Raw genomic sequence first — 16354 nt, 5'->3', positions numbered from 1 at the left:
ACTTCATCAATCCCACTGTATTTTTCTGGCACTTTTAACCAAGTTCTGAGTGGCTTTGCCTGGAAACGCAGCCAAAGCCAAAATGCCAAATCCGCAGAGAAGGAGCAAGCAAAGAAAAGAGTGGTGGCCACGTACTCCACCATAATTAGGAGAAAAGTGGTTTGAATTGATTAATGGAGAGAGCAGAGACATGATTGAATGAAGTATATGAGAGGCTACACTTTCATTTCACATTTTGACCAGTCAACAAAGCCAAGGCAATTTTCAAAACTAATCCTGAGTGGTCCTCTCCCACGCCCGCTGCATTTATCTGTTCTCCACCTCATTCAGATCCCTCTCCAAATCTGGTCCCTGTTGAATTAAGATGTGACATTGCTAAGCTGTGTGGGCATTAGCCTTGATTTGACTCTGTCAGGCTTGGCCACGTTTTAGAGTAGCCCTCCTGCAGTTGCAGGTGTTTGTCTCATTTATTGGCATAAAGTGTAATTTTGTCCCTCTGTCTAATGCTGCTGCTTGTCAGTGGATAGATAATGGTGCTGCTGCTAACTGGTAAATGGGGTATGTGTGTTTGCGTGTGTGTTTCCACAGGAGGAGTGCCAGAACTACATCAGGGTGCTGCTGGTGAATGGGAACAGGCTGTTTACCTGTGGAACCAACGCCTTCACCCCCATCTGCACCAACCGAACGGTATGAACAACAGCAAAATATCTCTCTTTTTCTGCCTGTTTGTACCCTTGTACTTCAGCTTTAGCTTCACATGAATGCTAATTATCCATAACCCAATAAAGGCTTGTGTTTCTATTAAAATTGTCATACAAACTCCCCCCAAGTAAAGTCATCAAGTCATTTTGCTTATTACTGTAGAAGCTAATCTGATAGCATGTTTCCTTCCAGCCCAGCAAACTATTACTATGTTCTTATGTTCCATAAACCACTATGTTGTCACTTATTCATGTAGTTTTAATTTATTTTGGTGTCACAAAGAATATAATTTGGTTGGATATGATTTGATTAGTTTTTCTTTCCCCTTTCCCTTGTATCATGCTTGTGCATCTTTATTTTTCTGATGTTTTTTTCAGTCTGAACACAGGTGGATGAGCAATAGGTGCACATTAAAATGAGATTATGTAATAATTTAAAAGAAGACCTAAGACATTTGTCCTCTTACAAATGAATGGTGAACTAACAAGCATCACAGTGCTGCTTTTCTCAGTTCAGTACACTCAAGTTGTGTTGATACAGTAGGTTATGACACTACTGACTAATGTTAGGGAATCGTAGAGAGATACACTTATGTGTCAAACAGATGTCACTGAGTCATTTCACTAATGTGAATAGTCAGGTTTCCGAGTGGCATAACAGATTTGCCTGAGATGAGCTCAACATAAAAAGTTGTTTTTGTGCCTAAAACTGCTCAAACTGAAAAGTGGAAAGTGTTTATTGTCCCAAAAAATGATCATGTTCACTGCCAAATGTGCCGTGTGGTTAAATAAAAGGTGAGTATGTGTGTTGCATACAAATCACTTCTGAACAGTGATTTCAAAGGTTTGTTGTCACACATTTGTATGTTTTCTAACCTAAATAGTGACAATGTGCACGGATCCTATGCTTCATATAGTTTATAATAGCAGTGCAGTTTAAAACTGGACAGCAGTAATTGTTATTTTATTCCTTTTTTCAGTGTTTTGCGTCATATACATTCCGTGTTTACTGGAAAAGCACTGTGTGATATATCGTGATGGGTAAGCCTAATAAAGTTACACACATGAAGATAGAAGTGTCATTGATTGAATTGACAGTGTCAGAAGCAAAGGTCAAGGTTGATCAACACATTTAATCAAAGTGTGGCTGAGTCTGGATCTTGATATCACTGAGCTCTCATAGCTGTTCTTGCCTCCTGGTGTGCAGTCAGGGATATAGACTAATTATAAAGAAAGATGAATTTTATTAAGCTCGGTTATATAAGAAGTCATGTTACGTCAAACTTGTTAAACGCTGCAATCAAAATAATGCCTTAAGCTCATTACTCTCAATAATCATGGCATGGGCCTATACATGCTTCTTTTCTCATTTGTGCTGCTCAGCCATTCTTAGCCATGATGTGTTGTAATGGTTTATCTGCTTTTCTTTTTATTTTCATCTTCCATATTTAATTCAAGTACAGTCATATGTTTTCAACCCTCCCTGTTCTACAAATACCCCGCATCTCTTAAGCCCATGCTTTTAAGGGATGTTTAGTCAGACTTTTCAGTTTAAGTTGCTATTGTGTTTAAGCTGGCTCTTGACACACTGAGGGCAGCCCAAGATTTGTGTGTGTGTGTGTATTTACCATGGGTGTGTAGCACACTGTAAGCATCCAACGCTAATAACCATGTTTTTCAGTAAGTGAAGTGTCGGAAAATAAACTTTTCCACCCACTATTCTTGGTAACAACTGCCCACTGAATAAAGTGTAGAGCAGCATTTAAATGTCACAGTATTGTGCTTACCTTAAAACAGTGATCGGACGCCATCGAATGTCTACGTTTGTAAGATTTCAGATGATCAGGCATGGAGTTTACTATTGTGATGACATTTGTTTTTGTCCAAAAGCACTGAATACAAAGGTCACAGGCTCATAATGACTGTTTACTACTGTGAAAATACATATAGTTGAAATGTCATGACATTATTATAGCAGTATTTCATCAGGCGCTGTCATATTTACCCACTGAACGATTAATGTGAAACACTGGTTTTGCACAGCAACCGCAATGGAATCGTGCTCGGACAGATTTTTTTCATTTTATCAGCAGTGATGGATGAATACAGCGTGAGCAGAATGTTCTATTAGTTTAATAGGAGCTCAGAGGTTGTAGCATAAACAGCTGTTAATTTCCCTGACTTTTAGCAATGTTTTTACTGAAGATGACCCCCATCATGTTGAGGATGATGATGATGATGGTTGTGGTGATGAAAGAGGTTTCTGGGGGATGAAAATCTTAGTTGTAATAATACGTTATTCCTGTCTCTACATAAAACTTTTTAAAAAGTCTCTTTGATAAAACTTTGGTGTCATACTGAGTACTGATTAGTTGATGTTTTGTACTGAATATACAGTATTGGAGTTTGTGAAAGTTAATGCAGTTGTTTAAACTAAACTAAAAGCACCCTTTCCACATGGGTTGCTCACCTGCAAGTTGCACTTTAAAGAATATGCTATCAGGTATGAAGCTTATTATATCTCCCCATGATAAGAGAGTCTAAGGGCCATGTTGAGCTTAATGTGGTAGTTTGGATTTCACCCAAAAAAGTAGTCGACCCAAAAGTCACTTTTTGTTTGAAAAAATGGTTCAAGACAAAAAGAGAGAAGTTATAAAAACCCATAGTTTAATAGTAAGAGCACATGTAAATTTTAACTCCATCCACTGTTACACATAAAAGGAGGAAAGAATGCCATTGTTAAGTGACGTGCTTTTTTTCTACTTTGGATCAGCATGAGAAGGAATAAGATAAAGAAGTTGTGTATGACACTCTGCTCCCACTCACTTGACAGATCACTGCTATAATGTGCCATCTGTATGCCAGACACAGGGGAATATCAGTGGAAATTCAATAACAGATCTGAAATCACACATTGGGCTTGTGACTAGATTCCCTGTCATAGTTGGTAGCTAAAAATGCTCCAAATAGCCACAAAAGTGTCTCAGTAGAACCACACATAGGACACAACTGCTTCTCCGAGCACTGTGAGCTGTCTCTTTCCAAAAATTCTCTAACAGATGCATTCGGAGTCATTCAGTGTCCTAATCGCACAGCTGCTGGGTCCACCACAGAGTCGACTTTCAGTTCACTTCTTCAAAATGCCATGGATGCACTGCAGTTTTTCTGTCTATCACACCTCCTCCTGTTTTCGACCCATTTGACCTTAAAATGGCTATTCCGGCCCACAGAATGACTCCCATCAATACCAAGCTTTCATTTCAGGCGGGCAGAGCTCAGACAGAGTTTCTCTGTTTTGTTGTGGTTTGGGTGGAGCACAAGTCGCAGGAGTTAACAGAACCCTTGATCCAAATCGAATAGCTCCAGGAAATTGGCTAAAGAAGTCGCCAGGTCCCCCAACAAATGCTCTGAATGGAGTTGGAATCTCCTGAGTGGAAGAACTGTCCACAGATTATTCAGTCAGGGAAAATGTGAGAGGAGAGAGTGGGCTCAGATTTGGTTCTTTTTCTTTTGCTGCCAGTGGAGGTCTTTGAGCACCTCACACTGATATATAGAAAAGCAATTGCAAATAGAATCATTTTAATTATCTTTTGTGGATTTTAAAACTTGAGGCTCATAGAACTTGGATCAACTTTGGATGGAAGCAAAAACCATGAGTTAATCCCTGTATATTGTGTTTACTTTTGCACCATAAAATATAATTACATCTTGGATTTAAAAATGCATTTCTCATTTTTGGTATTCAAGGCTGTGTCACTGAGCTACAGCTGGTATTTTTGTAAGTATAGGAACCAAGTGCAGTATGTCAGGGATAAGCCAGGGTCATGCTGTAAAGTATTTTTAAAAAGCTGGGAGTTGGATTTGGCCTCATATTCAAAGGCAAAATGCAAGGAAGGACTGCATCTCACATCAAGCCTCTTTTCAACCCAGAGAGGCTTCTCGACGATGTGGCATAATAATGTTATAACCAGACTAACAGCTGGTTGTCCCACACAGACTTCAAAAGCAAAATGCAGTTATGAGCAACCTGATTTTAAGCAGTCGGCTTTAAGGATTGTATTGTTTTCTTACCAGGTGGTTTCTTAGCATTAGACTAGAGGCAGCTGCTCACTTTCCTGTGTTTCATACTGGTAATGATTCTAAATGTGTTTTTGCAATTATGTTCCTGAAGCTTTCCTCTCTCTCTCCATATATATATATATATATATATATATATATATATATATATATATATATATATATATATATATATATATATATATATATATATATATATATATATATATATATATATATATATATATATATATATATGTATGTATATATGTGTGTGTGTGTGTGTGTGTGTGTATAAATTATACATATACATTGGGTGTGTGTGTGTGTGTATGTGTTTGTGTGTGCTTAGCTGTAGATATAAACCAAACACAATTTTTTTTTCTGCAACATTTGCATATTGGCAGAAATAAACAAAACATTGCCAGACTTATCCGGTTTGCATTTTAATGCTGCCCTTTGATACACTGTCCTATATTTTTCTACAATGATTCATTATTTAGACATAAGAAAAATACATCTTATTCCCATGGATATTGCCTCCTATTGTACTCGTTCCTTCACGTAAGGGACACGTCTCTTTCGAAAAATTGTCTTTATGACAGTGTGTCTGCATCAGTGCCCATATTTCTTTCTAACCCTTCTGCCTTTTTCAGTCCTCATACGTTATCCGCTTCTCTCGCTGTGTTGCAGCTGACTAATCTGACTGAGATCCACGATCAGATCAGCGGGATGGCTCGGTGTCCCTACAACCCGCTCCACAATTCCACCGCCCTCATCACCTCCAGCGGAGAGCTTTATGCTGCCACAGCCATGGACTTCTCTGGGCGAGACCCCGCCATCTATCGCAGTCTGGGCAGCCTGCCACCGCTGCGCACTGCCCAGTACAACTCCAAGTGGCTGAACGGTACGCAGGGGCCAAAGTTTGCGGTCCAGTTTGACGTTACAGTATGTGGAAGTTGTTACATAAGGACAACCGGCATTTTAAATACAGATAAACACAATAAAGAAAACAGTTAAAAAAATAAATCTGCATTGTAGCTTGTGGGGATTCAGTGTTTTGCTCAAGGATACATAAAAATGGCAGCTGTTAATCCATCACAGGATTTCACATCTATCTCTTTTAGTGGAAGGATTGTGTTCCTTTATCACCCCGAGTAGAGCAACGAGAAAGAAAAAACATCCTCATTTCATAATTGTCAGTAAAAACAACTATTTCCAAAGTTACTAAGCACATAAAAAGTTGACATTTATTCAACAATTTTTTAAAGGAAGATTTAATTGTAAAATTCTTCAGAAATCTGTCTTTTTTTAATGAAAGCTTAGACTCACACAAGCACTCGCTCTCTCAGAAACAGATTGAAAAACTTCAGATAGCTTAAAGTGTCTCGCCTGCGAATCAGGTCAATCAGTATCTTGTCAGCTGGTGACTTTTATCAGATTCACATTTAAGCTAAATTGAAAAAATAAATTAAAAGACACCACACGCATTGTTTTGCAGCAACCTTTTGGTAAAAGGTTTAATAACTAATTTTATGGCAAATTGATTTTTTTCCCCCTGTCTCTACATGCACTGCCCTCCAAAGGTGTAGAGGAGAAGAGGGTTGAAATGAGGAGCTGGTGGAGGGGGGGACACTTTCATTTAAAGGCGAATTGAATCACTGTCAGAGAGAATAAAGTATATAGTTTAGATCCAGTTATGTCATACATGAAGATGAACACATTATCTGTGACGTGGAGGTTGCGTATTTCAGATGGGGTGAGAGCTATTATGCTGTACCTGGTTTGGTCATTTCTCATCCTAACCTTTAGGTTTAGGGAGTGAAAAATGAGTTTTCTTACTACACCACAACGCCATTAATAACATGGCCTATAGTTATTAATCCTGATCACCTGCTGTTGTGTGGGCTGCACACTCACACACACACAGCGAGTCAATCAGTCATAACACATACCCAATTCGATCTCCCACTCAGACTTACTCCCACAACTTTAAATATTTTTCTGTTGGTTTTTCTCCCTCCTGTCTGTGCACTTCTTCCTTCTCTTAGCTTTCTTTAATTTTTCTTTTTGTGTTTTTAATCTTCTTTTGACATTCCTTTTCTAACTCCCCTCTTTCAACAGAGCCTAACTTCGTCTCCTCCTACGATATTGGCAATTTCACCTACTTTTTCTTCCGGGAGAACGCAGTAGAGCACGACTGTGGCCGGACAGTGTTTTCCCGCGCTGGCCGTGTCTGTAAGAATGACATTGGTGGCCGCTTCCTCCTGGAGGACACATGGACCACCTTCATGAAGGCCCGGCTGAACTGTTCCCGACCAGGAGAAATCCCCTTCAACTACAACGAGCTACAAGGAACATTTTACCTGCCTGAACTGGAGCTGCTCTATGGCATTTTTACAACTAACGTGTGAGTAACATGAGATAAGTGCATATCATAACAAATGCCTTACTTCATTCTAACACCACAGTATTTAGCCAGTTAGGTTTTATACCTGAACAAAGTAAACAGGGATTAGATTTGTACTCTGCTGTATTTTAAACAACATGCTGCATAAACCAAACTGAATTCGAACTCACAGTCTGTTGATATCAGTTGAAAGCACAGATTTGTCTTTTATTCTTTGTTGTTTTAGAGCAACCAGGGAATAGCTTCATGTATAATTCACAATGATTTTGACATCACTTTGATAATTTGTCAGTTTTAGAAACAGACACGCTGAGACTAAATCAACAAATATTTGGCATGTGACCTTTTTGTACCATGCATACAGAGCATATAAACCTATATTGTTTTTGCAAATTTATAAAACATCAAAAATTTAAATTCCTCTGCTGTGGCACTTTTGACAGTGGTCAGGAGCGGAAATAATTTAGAAAGGTAAATAACTGTGTATACTGTATAAAGTCCCACACCTCACAGGGACTTTGAGAATATGAAGAGAAATATTCTTTGTTTAACGTTCATGAGACAAAATTAAACTCCAAGCATAATGTCAACACCAGTCGCGCTCATCCCCTGGTGCCATGGTGACGAAAGAAAAGGAAACCTGCTCCTGAGTGTATACAATATGAGACTGAGGCGTTCACCTTTCAGGAAGACAAGGTCTCCTGACTGTCCTTCTGTTGCCCGAGTCAAAGCCCAGACCTAAACCTTACGGAACATCTGTGGAGATCTGAGGATGACAATCCAGACACTTCCAATCCAATCTGGGTATATGAGAGGAAGAATGAAATCAATTTGCAAAGCCTGAAAGCCAAAAAGCTGTTATTATTACGTTGAACAGTGTAGCTTCTATAACATCTACAAACTTAATTAAGAAAGGAGAGATCCAAAATTTCAAACATTCTCTAAAACATAGTTTTAGTTAGTTTGTCATTGGTGGTTATTGGGTGAAGAATAATGAATATTATTTAATTTAAAATATAACAAAGTGTGCAAAAAGTGAAAGAATATTATCATTAATTCTTTTCATGCGAGCTGAGAATAAAAGAGGTGGGATATACATGGATCAAAACTATTGTTTTATATATCACAAACATCACAGCCCTTTCCTCTTTTTGTCTCTCTCTCTATTTTTTTGCTTCTTTCTCATACTTACAAACACACATACACACTCTCACACACATTCATGCACAGACTATTATTAAAAGCTGACTAATCTATTCTTTACGGTCAATGCATTCACATTGTTGAAAAAAAGTCTTTTGAAGGGTATTGGAAACATTTCTCCCTGCAGGCACAGAGTTTAATGAACAGCCGCACTAGATTATAATTCACATAGGCCAAGTCTCCCAGTTTGAGTTGAGAGTTAATACTCTCATTCTTTACTTTCACTTTGGAGGGAGGGGACCTGTACTTGTTGAACCTGACAGCTTAAAAAGGCAAAGCTGTATTTCAGGCTCCAGATCTGTACAGTTAATCAGCCAAGCCAAACAGCTTAATTGTGCCCTATTGCTGGATTTGTAATCCAATAATGACAATCAGTTATTCCAGAGTCTGCATCTGTCTGTCCAGTGTTTGATTTGTGTTGTTGGCTGAAAGCAATTCAAGCATACAGAGGCCAGCTTTACAAACACCAACACAATCTGAACAGGTTTCCTATTACTACCGGAGTCCTTTCTAAATGTTATTATTTTAATGACTCTCTCTTTTTTTTCCCCTCTGTCAACTCTCATCCCCTCCGTTACCTCCTCCAACTTTCCCTGTTCCTGACATCCAGAAACAGCATTGCTGCATCTGCGGTGTGTGCCTTCAATCTCAGTGCCATATCCCAGGTTTTCAACGGGCCCTTTAAGTATCAGGAGAACTCACGGTCGGCCTGGCTGCCTTACCCCAACCCCAACCCTGACTTCCAGGTAACAACTTAATTTTTTATTTTTTTGTCCTTTCGGCTTATCCCATGAGTTCAGGTAACAACTTAATACTGAACTTTTTTAAAAACATGACTAAATGTGCTAGCAGCTCTGAGAGGTGGTGTAGTGTGTTGAGCTAAATGCCAACATCACCATACTAGGATGCTCCAATCAATCAATCTCCAGGATCAGAGCTGGCCAGCAAAGCATTTTGCAGTATGTGGACTATGTGTCACTGAATTGTTTTCATAGGAAGGAACATGTGTGCCATGTTTCGATCGGTTTTCTCATAAAACATCCATGCAATCAAAGCTAGTATTTTTTAGGTTTCACTAAAGTGAGCGATTTTATCCTCCAGAGTTCATGTGTGTTTTTACAAAATGTGATGTCAGTATTTTTAGCAACTGTTTCTATTTCAGGAGGACCAACCATCACACAGTTGACATGTTTAGTAAGGTGGTTTTTAACTGTGCATGTAAATTCTTTAATAGTCATTTGTTCATGCCCGAGGCCCCAGTTGCGCTGTGTGGAGACTTTTAATTTAAGTGTGTATCCCGATAAATAAATGTGTACTTCTTGATGAGCCAGCCTCAGAAAACTAACAACCATCTCGCCATCATTAATTTCCTCTCTCTTTCAGTCATCCATCTCTCTGCTCATGAACACAGACTTTACAACCAGTCCTTATAAAATCCAGTGATTTTTATAGTGGCAGAATGATTCCTTCAAGACATCTCGTATGCTCCTTCTATGAACTATAGTCCCTTTTTAATAAACTGTTCTTGTTTTACACAAGTACCACTTTATGTTTATACTCCATCCTAAAATTCAGAGGGGCAACCGTAGAACAGCTAGGACATCTTAACCCTATTTGAGGCACTACTCGATACTGATGACACAGAGAGAATGTTTTATTAGCAGAAGAAGTGGATCTCAGCTGTAGCTGGCTTAGCAGATAGTGAGGGAGCTAATCCACGCAGATCCCCACGAGGAATTGAATTCCCTCTGAGGTCTGGCTCCCAGTGGGTGACACACGCCTATCTTCCTTACATACATTTCCCATCAGGGTTCCTCAGTCACACCAGCAGATGCATGACCATTCTCATCGCCTGCTATCAAGAAGTTACAAGCACACACATTATCTATAATGACATGCTAATGCCGCAATAGTGGATAAAATGCTCATGCAAGAAAAGTGCTAGCTGTGACACTTTACTAAAATTACATGTACGCACACACATAAATGTGTAACACAGAAAGGCTGTCACGCATTCACATATCTACATGTCAGCGTCTACTGTAGTTGAGTGAAATTCACTTGTTTAAAAAAAAGCAATTTTCCCTTGCTGTTCAACAGTGACCAGAGACTTATCCTGGTCAGCATAGTGGAGGAGTGATCACAGAGGGAATTCTATATAACACAAGATTTTGGAAGATTGTATTCCTCATGGATACACTAGTTCTTCCTCTTCATCCCCATCTTTCCACATAAGTTTCAGCACAATAGCTGCTCCTCATCGCTGGACCGATGCACACTTTATCTAGGTTTCAGTGACATCTTCATCAAGCATTTGTCAATGTTGGGGGGATTAGATTTACGAGCACAGGATTTATGGCCTGCCTTATTTTTATTTCTTTTTTCCTTTCAGCTCTTGCGCACACAGCACAAACATACACCTACATCTATGTAAGACACGGACCACGTACATGTCTTAAAGTACACAAATACACCCACAAAAATCAAGGGTTATATGCTGCCAAATAGGGATAATTATAACTCTGAACTCATCCCTTACCCCCACACACAGACACACACACTCACACACTGGTCATTGATTGAGAGCTTAATTCCCTGTCTGTCTGCAGAGAAAATCCCCCCATTTATTTGAACCACACGGAGTGATCCTGCAGGATTTATTCAGCCTATGAGTCATGTTCGTTGTGCATTAGGATCTAATACTGACTCTGTGTTGTATAGGTTTTCTGTCACACTCTAACTGCTTATTGTATGTAAAACACACTCGATGTTAAGCTCCATACAGTCTGTGGGAAAAGATGTTAGAGTCAAATGCTGATAAAAAGTTTTTTATCTTATGAGGTTCATGTGCAACAAAAACAGGCGTCAGTTTTACGTGTGATTTGGTTTGATTTGGAGCTACATCTGACAAATGATTATAATCAGATCTTATCAGTATGCTGTAATGTTCAATAACGTGGGACCCATTATAAACAAGGCCCATTTTGCACAAACATTCAGTAAAACAACCATATTTCTCAGTGGCACTTACCCTGGCAGAAAGAAGTATGCTGATGATGAGCAGGACAGCGGAGTGTTGGATAGGCCCTCAGCCAAATGATGTCCCTCACCTTGACTGTACCATGGAAATCACAACATCCATCTCTCTGTAAATTCACTAATGCTGTAGATCGTCAGTGGTCAGAGCATCTAAATTTGTCTGTGGAAGAAATACAATCATGTAGATACTTTAGGATTTATACACATGCACGCAATGCAAGGACAAACCACAAAAGACATTGAGACATTAGACACACTGTAGTGAACAGCACACACACACACGCATACGCATGCACACACACAGACACACACACAAGCCATAAGCAGGCGGCACGTCTGAGTTTTTTTTTTTTACCCTGTCCTTCAGGGCTTTAATTTTCCATCTCCTGATGGGGCGAGGGCACTGATCCATTGCACATCCCAGGGAAGCCCTCCATGATTTTCATCTCTCAGCCCAGGGAAGGCCAGGGATTGATCTGTACAAAGTATCCGTGCTGTTGCTACTGTAGCTAGTCAACAGGAACTAATCGCCACCCAAGGTCTAAAGCTGTGTCTGTAGCCTTGAGCAAATTTGTGCAGTTCATCTGAGATAGTATGTTCAAAACAAATACTATTCATTTTGCTTAGTGTAATTGTTAAGCGCATTTTGTTTTTTGTTTTTTTCCCTGCTTAGAGTAGGCTTGTCCTTTGAGGATGGGGCCTCAGTCCACAGTCCTGACCCCAACTAGGGAACTTGTTGACTGAGTAAGACACGCATGGCCACAGTGGCTAACTTATCCAGCTCTGCCTTAGCTCGACCGGCTGTAAGCTTCACCTTGTCTCACTCCATTTCCACCCTAACAAAGAATATTGTGTCGTCTTCCCTTAAAACTCGAGTTTCCAAATGTCAACTTTTCATGAGCGACGATAAACAGCCCTGTTCTCAACTTTTTGACTCTGTACGCTTTCAGGTAGTTGAGTGGGTATTTAAATGATTTATTTAGTACATAAAACACCCACTCAGTCTATCACAGTTTAAAAACAATTTTAATCACCAAATTCTAAGACGCTATACTCTGGATTCCTTGGAATTATGTTTGCAACCTCCAGTAGCACAAAGACATACAGTAAATTGTACTTTTGACTCCTTAATATTTCCTGCTTTTAACTCCCATTTGGAAGCAGTTTATTGAGCTTTTTTAATAACTCAGAAGAGACTGTATCTTTCATAACATATTTCACATTACAAAGTGCGGTGGCACTGACTGGATCAGTGGCAAAAATCTAGCAAGACACAGAAGGAGTTAACGCTAAATGATAAAACCAAATTGATCTATCACAATGAAATCTACTTATTTGAGTGAGATTGCAACTGCCATATCACTCTTTTTTTTCAGAATTATAAAACCATTAGAGGAATGATGTTTGTTAAAAACCTTTTTCAGATCATAGCTTGTTTCGAGTTCAAAAATGAACAAAGAGACATCACTATTAGGGTATGAGTAAATCTTACAAGCAATATACTTATAAGTATTTGAGGAAAAACATCTAATAAATGAGATAACTACCTGCTCAGTCAAACATTCATTCAGCCTCCCTCCATCAGCCTCAGCGAATTGACTTCAAAGTCTTAAGGTTGTGAGGAAAGCAAACCAGCAGCAACTGACTTTAAAGCCTTGCTCATTTAATCATTCAGTTCCAATCCCTCTCTTGTCCCATCTCTGGTGCTACCTCTAGACACAAAATCTTAAGCTTATAACAAAGCCTGCCATCTCTAAGAGCTTGGCTTTTATTAATGTAGTCAGTCAAACCTTTCTTACTTTCTCCGCCTCTACAGTGCGGCACCATCGACTCTGGCTCCTACGTGAACCTGACTGAAAGGAACCTGCAGGACGCTCAGAAGTTTTTGCTAATGCATGAGGTGGTCCAACCTGTGGTTCCTGTGCCCTACTTCATGGAGGACAACGTGCGCTTCACTCATGTAGTGGTGGATGTGGTACAGGGGAAAGACACGCTGTTTCACATCATATACCTGGCTACTGGTGGGTTCCTAACAATGACTCTTTTCTGGGCATGAGGGCAGGTTTTGCAAAATCTGTCTGTTTTCCTACACATACAGCGTATGTGTCTACATGCATATGAATGTTTGCGTGCATTTACTGTTTTCTGTCTTTCTGGCCTTTGCTCACAGGTCTGTGGTTGGGGAGGCTTTAATACGTACAACAAGCTGACCTGCACTTTGTGTTTAGATCAGAAAATTGGAAAACAAGTCTTCTAGAAGCACAATAGCTGAGGTTTTAGTGTTAAATTCGTAACAAATTAAGGGTGTGGGTTTTTTTACAATCCCAGTCAATAAATGTTGTTTATACCACCATTAAAATTGATTGTTATTGATGAAGACTTGTGATTGCAGGGGCTTTAAGCCATTGAAGTGATTTGCACGGGAAAACAGGCCTGCAAAAGAATAATAAAATCAAAAGCTCAAAAGTCGTTCTGAGGTGACAACAAAGCTTAGTCTTATGACATGAGTTTAATCACTCTTTGCCTCCATATGTCTGCCATATGCACTGACAGATCCCACACACATACACACACAAACCACACCACACATCATTCACATGCAGTCCTTCACAAAGCAATTGTAATCAGCATGAAACAACCAACAATCATGCGAAGACAGACAGGTAATTAATAATACACACAGGCGGCTCTAGTTTAACCCTTACAGGTTTTCTCTGTCTGAACTGTGTGGCACTGCCTGCTTATCAGGAAACTGTTTGATCATACTGGCTTGACAATATGTGATGTGAGACTTGGCAAAGCACTGAAAAACAGTATCAGCAAGATGCCAGGTACACACCAGTGTCTGTTATGATAGAACACACAGAATAGATTATAAACGGATGTGCTGAACAGGATTTGACCCACTTCAAACATGTGACACATGTGACCCACATGTACTATAGGCCCACTGGGAACTGTCAACATAACTGTCCTGTAGTAGCGTCAGTGTTATTTTAGGATTTTGGTACATGTTATTTTAGGATGTGGTACAGGCACACACACACACACACACACACACACACACACACAAACACGCACGCACGCACACATTCACAACCCATTCCAGTTCACTGCCTCCATGCTTGGCATCTCCCTCAAAAACTCCTCTCTCATTGTTTGCATGGTGCTGTGATCAATGTAGCGATGGACCAGAGCTGCCCACACGGCAAGTTCCCCAGACACTAACCAGCCGGTAATGAAAACATCTGAAACACTGCCAAGACCACTGGCTAGCGCACATACTGTACCCAATCATATGCTATTATTAACGCTTAAACACACTCTGCTGATTTGGTTGCTTTGTCGAGAACCTAGCTCCAACTCGGGGCCCAAAGAAGTCAAAGTGTTGCTTAATTTTATTCACGTTTGCGGCTGTCAGATTTCACCCAAACAGTTATAGAGCCTTCGTTAGTAATGTCAGCATCCCAGCAGCATTTTAGTCCCTCAGTCAATTTAAACAGAAGATGATCATATTTCCTCCTTCATTAAAGAAACACAATGTTACAGAGTTGAGTCTGGTACTTGTACTTAGTGTAATGTTCTTTTAGATTTAGTTTCATCTACTCTTTACACATTATTAATTTTAAATGGTCATTATATTAATTTTAAACTCGTCACTACCACAAAACATCTTCAGTATTTTAACCTGTAGTGTTGCAAATTGAGACCTTTTAAAGGTAAGATTAATAATTATATGAACTTTATTTATTTATTTCCTAAATTTAAAGGGTAGTATTGGATTTAAAAGTAAGCAAGTAATATGATTAAAAACTACTACTCTATCTAAGGTTTGGAGATATTTACTGACCATTACCGGCTAGTTTAACATTAGTCACAGCTGGCACACAGCTCCTTCGGGGTTCGGAAATCCTTCAACTGAACATAACCAAAGAAATGTTAGCAAACCATCTAAGATCATGTAAATAAGACGACTCTGTGTTACCAGTCGTCTCATTTGTTAGCCACTATAAGTGCCTCTCCTCACTTCAAGTCCCTGCATAAAGCTACAGTACATCCAAGGAAGTACTTACTGCCCAACACTGCTTGAGGCAGTAGTTAACTTTTACATTCCCTACATTGGACCGATTAGCAATTCACCCTTCTGGCATCTCTGTGCACCTAATCACTTTCTCCTCACCCACGGTATTAAATGTATAATAGACGATGTTTGTTTTAGTTCTCCCAAAAGGAAATCTGCCCCTAACTTATTCTCACGGGCAAACCTTACGTAACATGAAGGTCAGGACACATTCACAATGACATGGATTTCCACACGCTTCTCCATCTGAAATACAAAGTCATTACTTCCCCTTGATTATTCCCTTAAAGAAAAGTAGGGCAGAAATTACTCAGGTGATGTAGCAATTCCCTGGTTGCATCTCCAGCACTGCATGTTAAGAGTAAAACCTAGTATGGCTTATAATGTACCTTATTTCAGGGTCTTTCTGTAGGAAGTGATTGTTGTGTGATTTATGTTGAGTTCTCATCAGCCTGTGTGCGGCCTTTGGTCATCCAAAATATATTTTTGTCGTTTTATCTTCTTCAAACTATTCTATTCTTGTCTTGACACTCCTTTCCCATGCTTTACCTTTTCTCCTGCAGATAAATGCCCTCCTTACTCTTTCTGACCAAATCCTCTCTTTTCCCTTCCAGATTATGGCACTATCAGAAAAGTGCTTTCCCCTCTCAATCAGTCCACAGGGAGCTGCCTATTGGAGGAGATCGAGTTGTTTCCACCCAGGAAGAGGCAGCCGATCCGAAGCCTGCTGATCCTGCACAGCCGCAGCGAGCTTTATGTGGGTGTGAGAGACCAGGTCATCAAGATCCCGCTCAAGAGATGCAGCTACCACAAAAGCAGAGAGTGAGCGTATGCACACACAAACACCATTAATCTCAGTGGAAA

General features: G+C 39.7%; 1 protein-coding gene across 2 annotated transcripts in view; it reads left to right on the top strand.

The window, feature by feature from the left end:
* Positions 1-16354, top strand: part of sema5a (sema domain, seven thrombospondin repeats (type 1 and type 1-like), transmembrane domain (TM) and short cytoplasmic domain, (semaphorin) 5A) — a 111076-nt gene that overhangs the window by 53519 nt on the left and 41203 nt on the right. For both annotated transcript variants that reach the window (XR_010911745.1, XM_067486576.1), the window contains exons 6-11: positions 589-687; positions 5451-5664; positions 6882-7167; positions 8981-9116; positions 13226-13430; positions 16105-16312. Coding sequence is in view for 1 of the 2 variants with exons in the window: in XM_067486576.1 (XP_067342677.1) it covers positions 589-687; positions 5451-5664; positions 6882-7167; positions 8981-9116; positions 13226-13430; positions 16105-16312 (1148 nt within the window). In the remaining variant the exon portion in view is untranslated. The remainder of the gene's footprint in view (positions 1-588; positions 688-5450; positions 5665-6881; positions 7168-8980; positions 9117-13225; positions 13431-16104; positions 16313-16354) is intronic.

This window comes from Channa argus, chromosome 19, assembly GCF_033026475.1.
Source record: "Channa argus isolate prfri chromosome 19, Channa argus male v1.0, whole genome shotgun sequence".
Lineage (NCBI taxonomy): Eukaryota > Metazoa > Chordata > Actinopteri > Anabantiformes > Channidae > Channa > Channa argus.
Note: the sequence above shows the minus strand (reverse complement) of the source record. Positions and strands in the feature narration are given on the sequence as shown.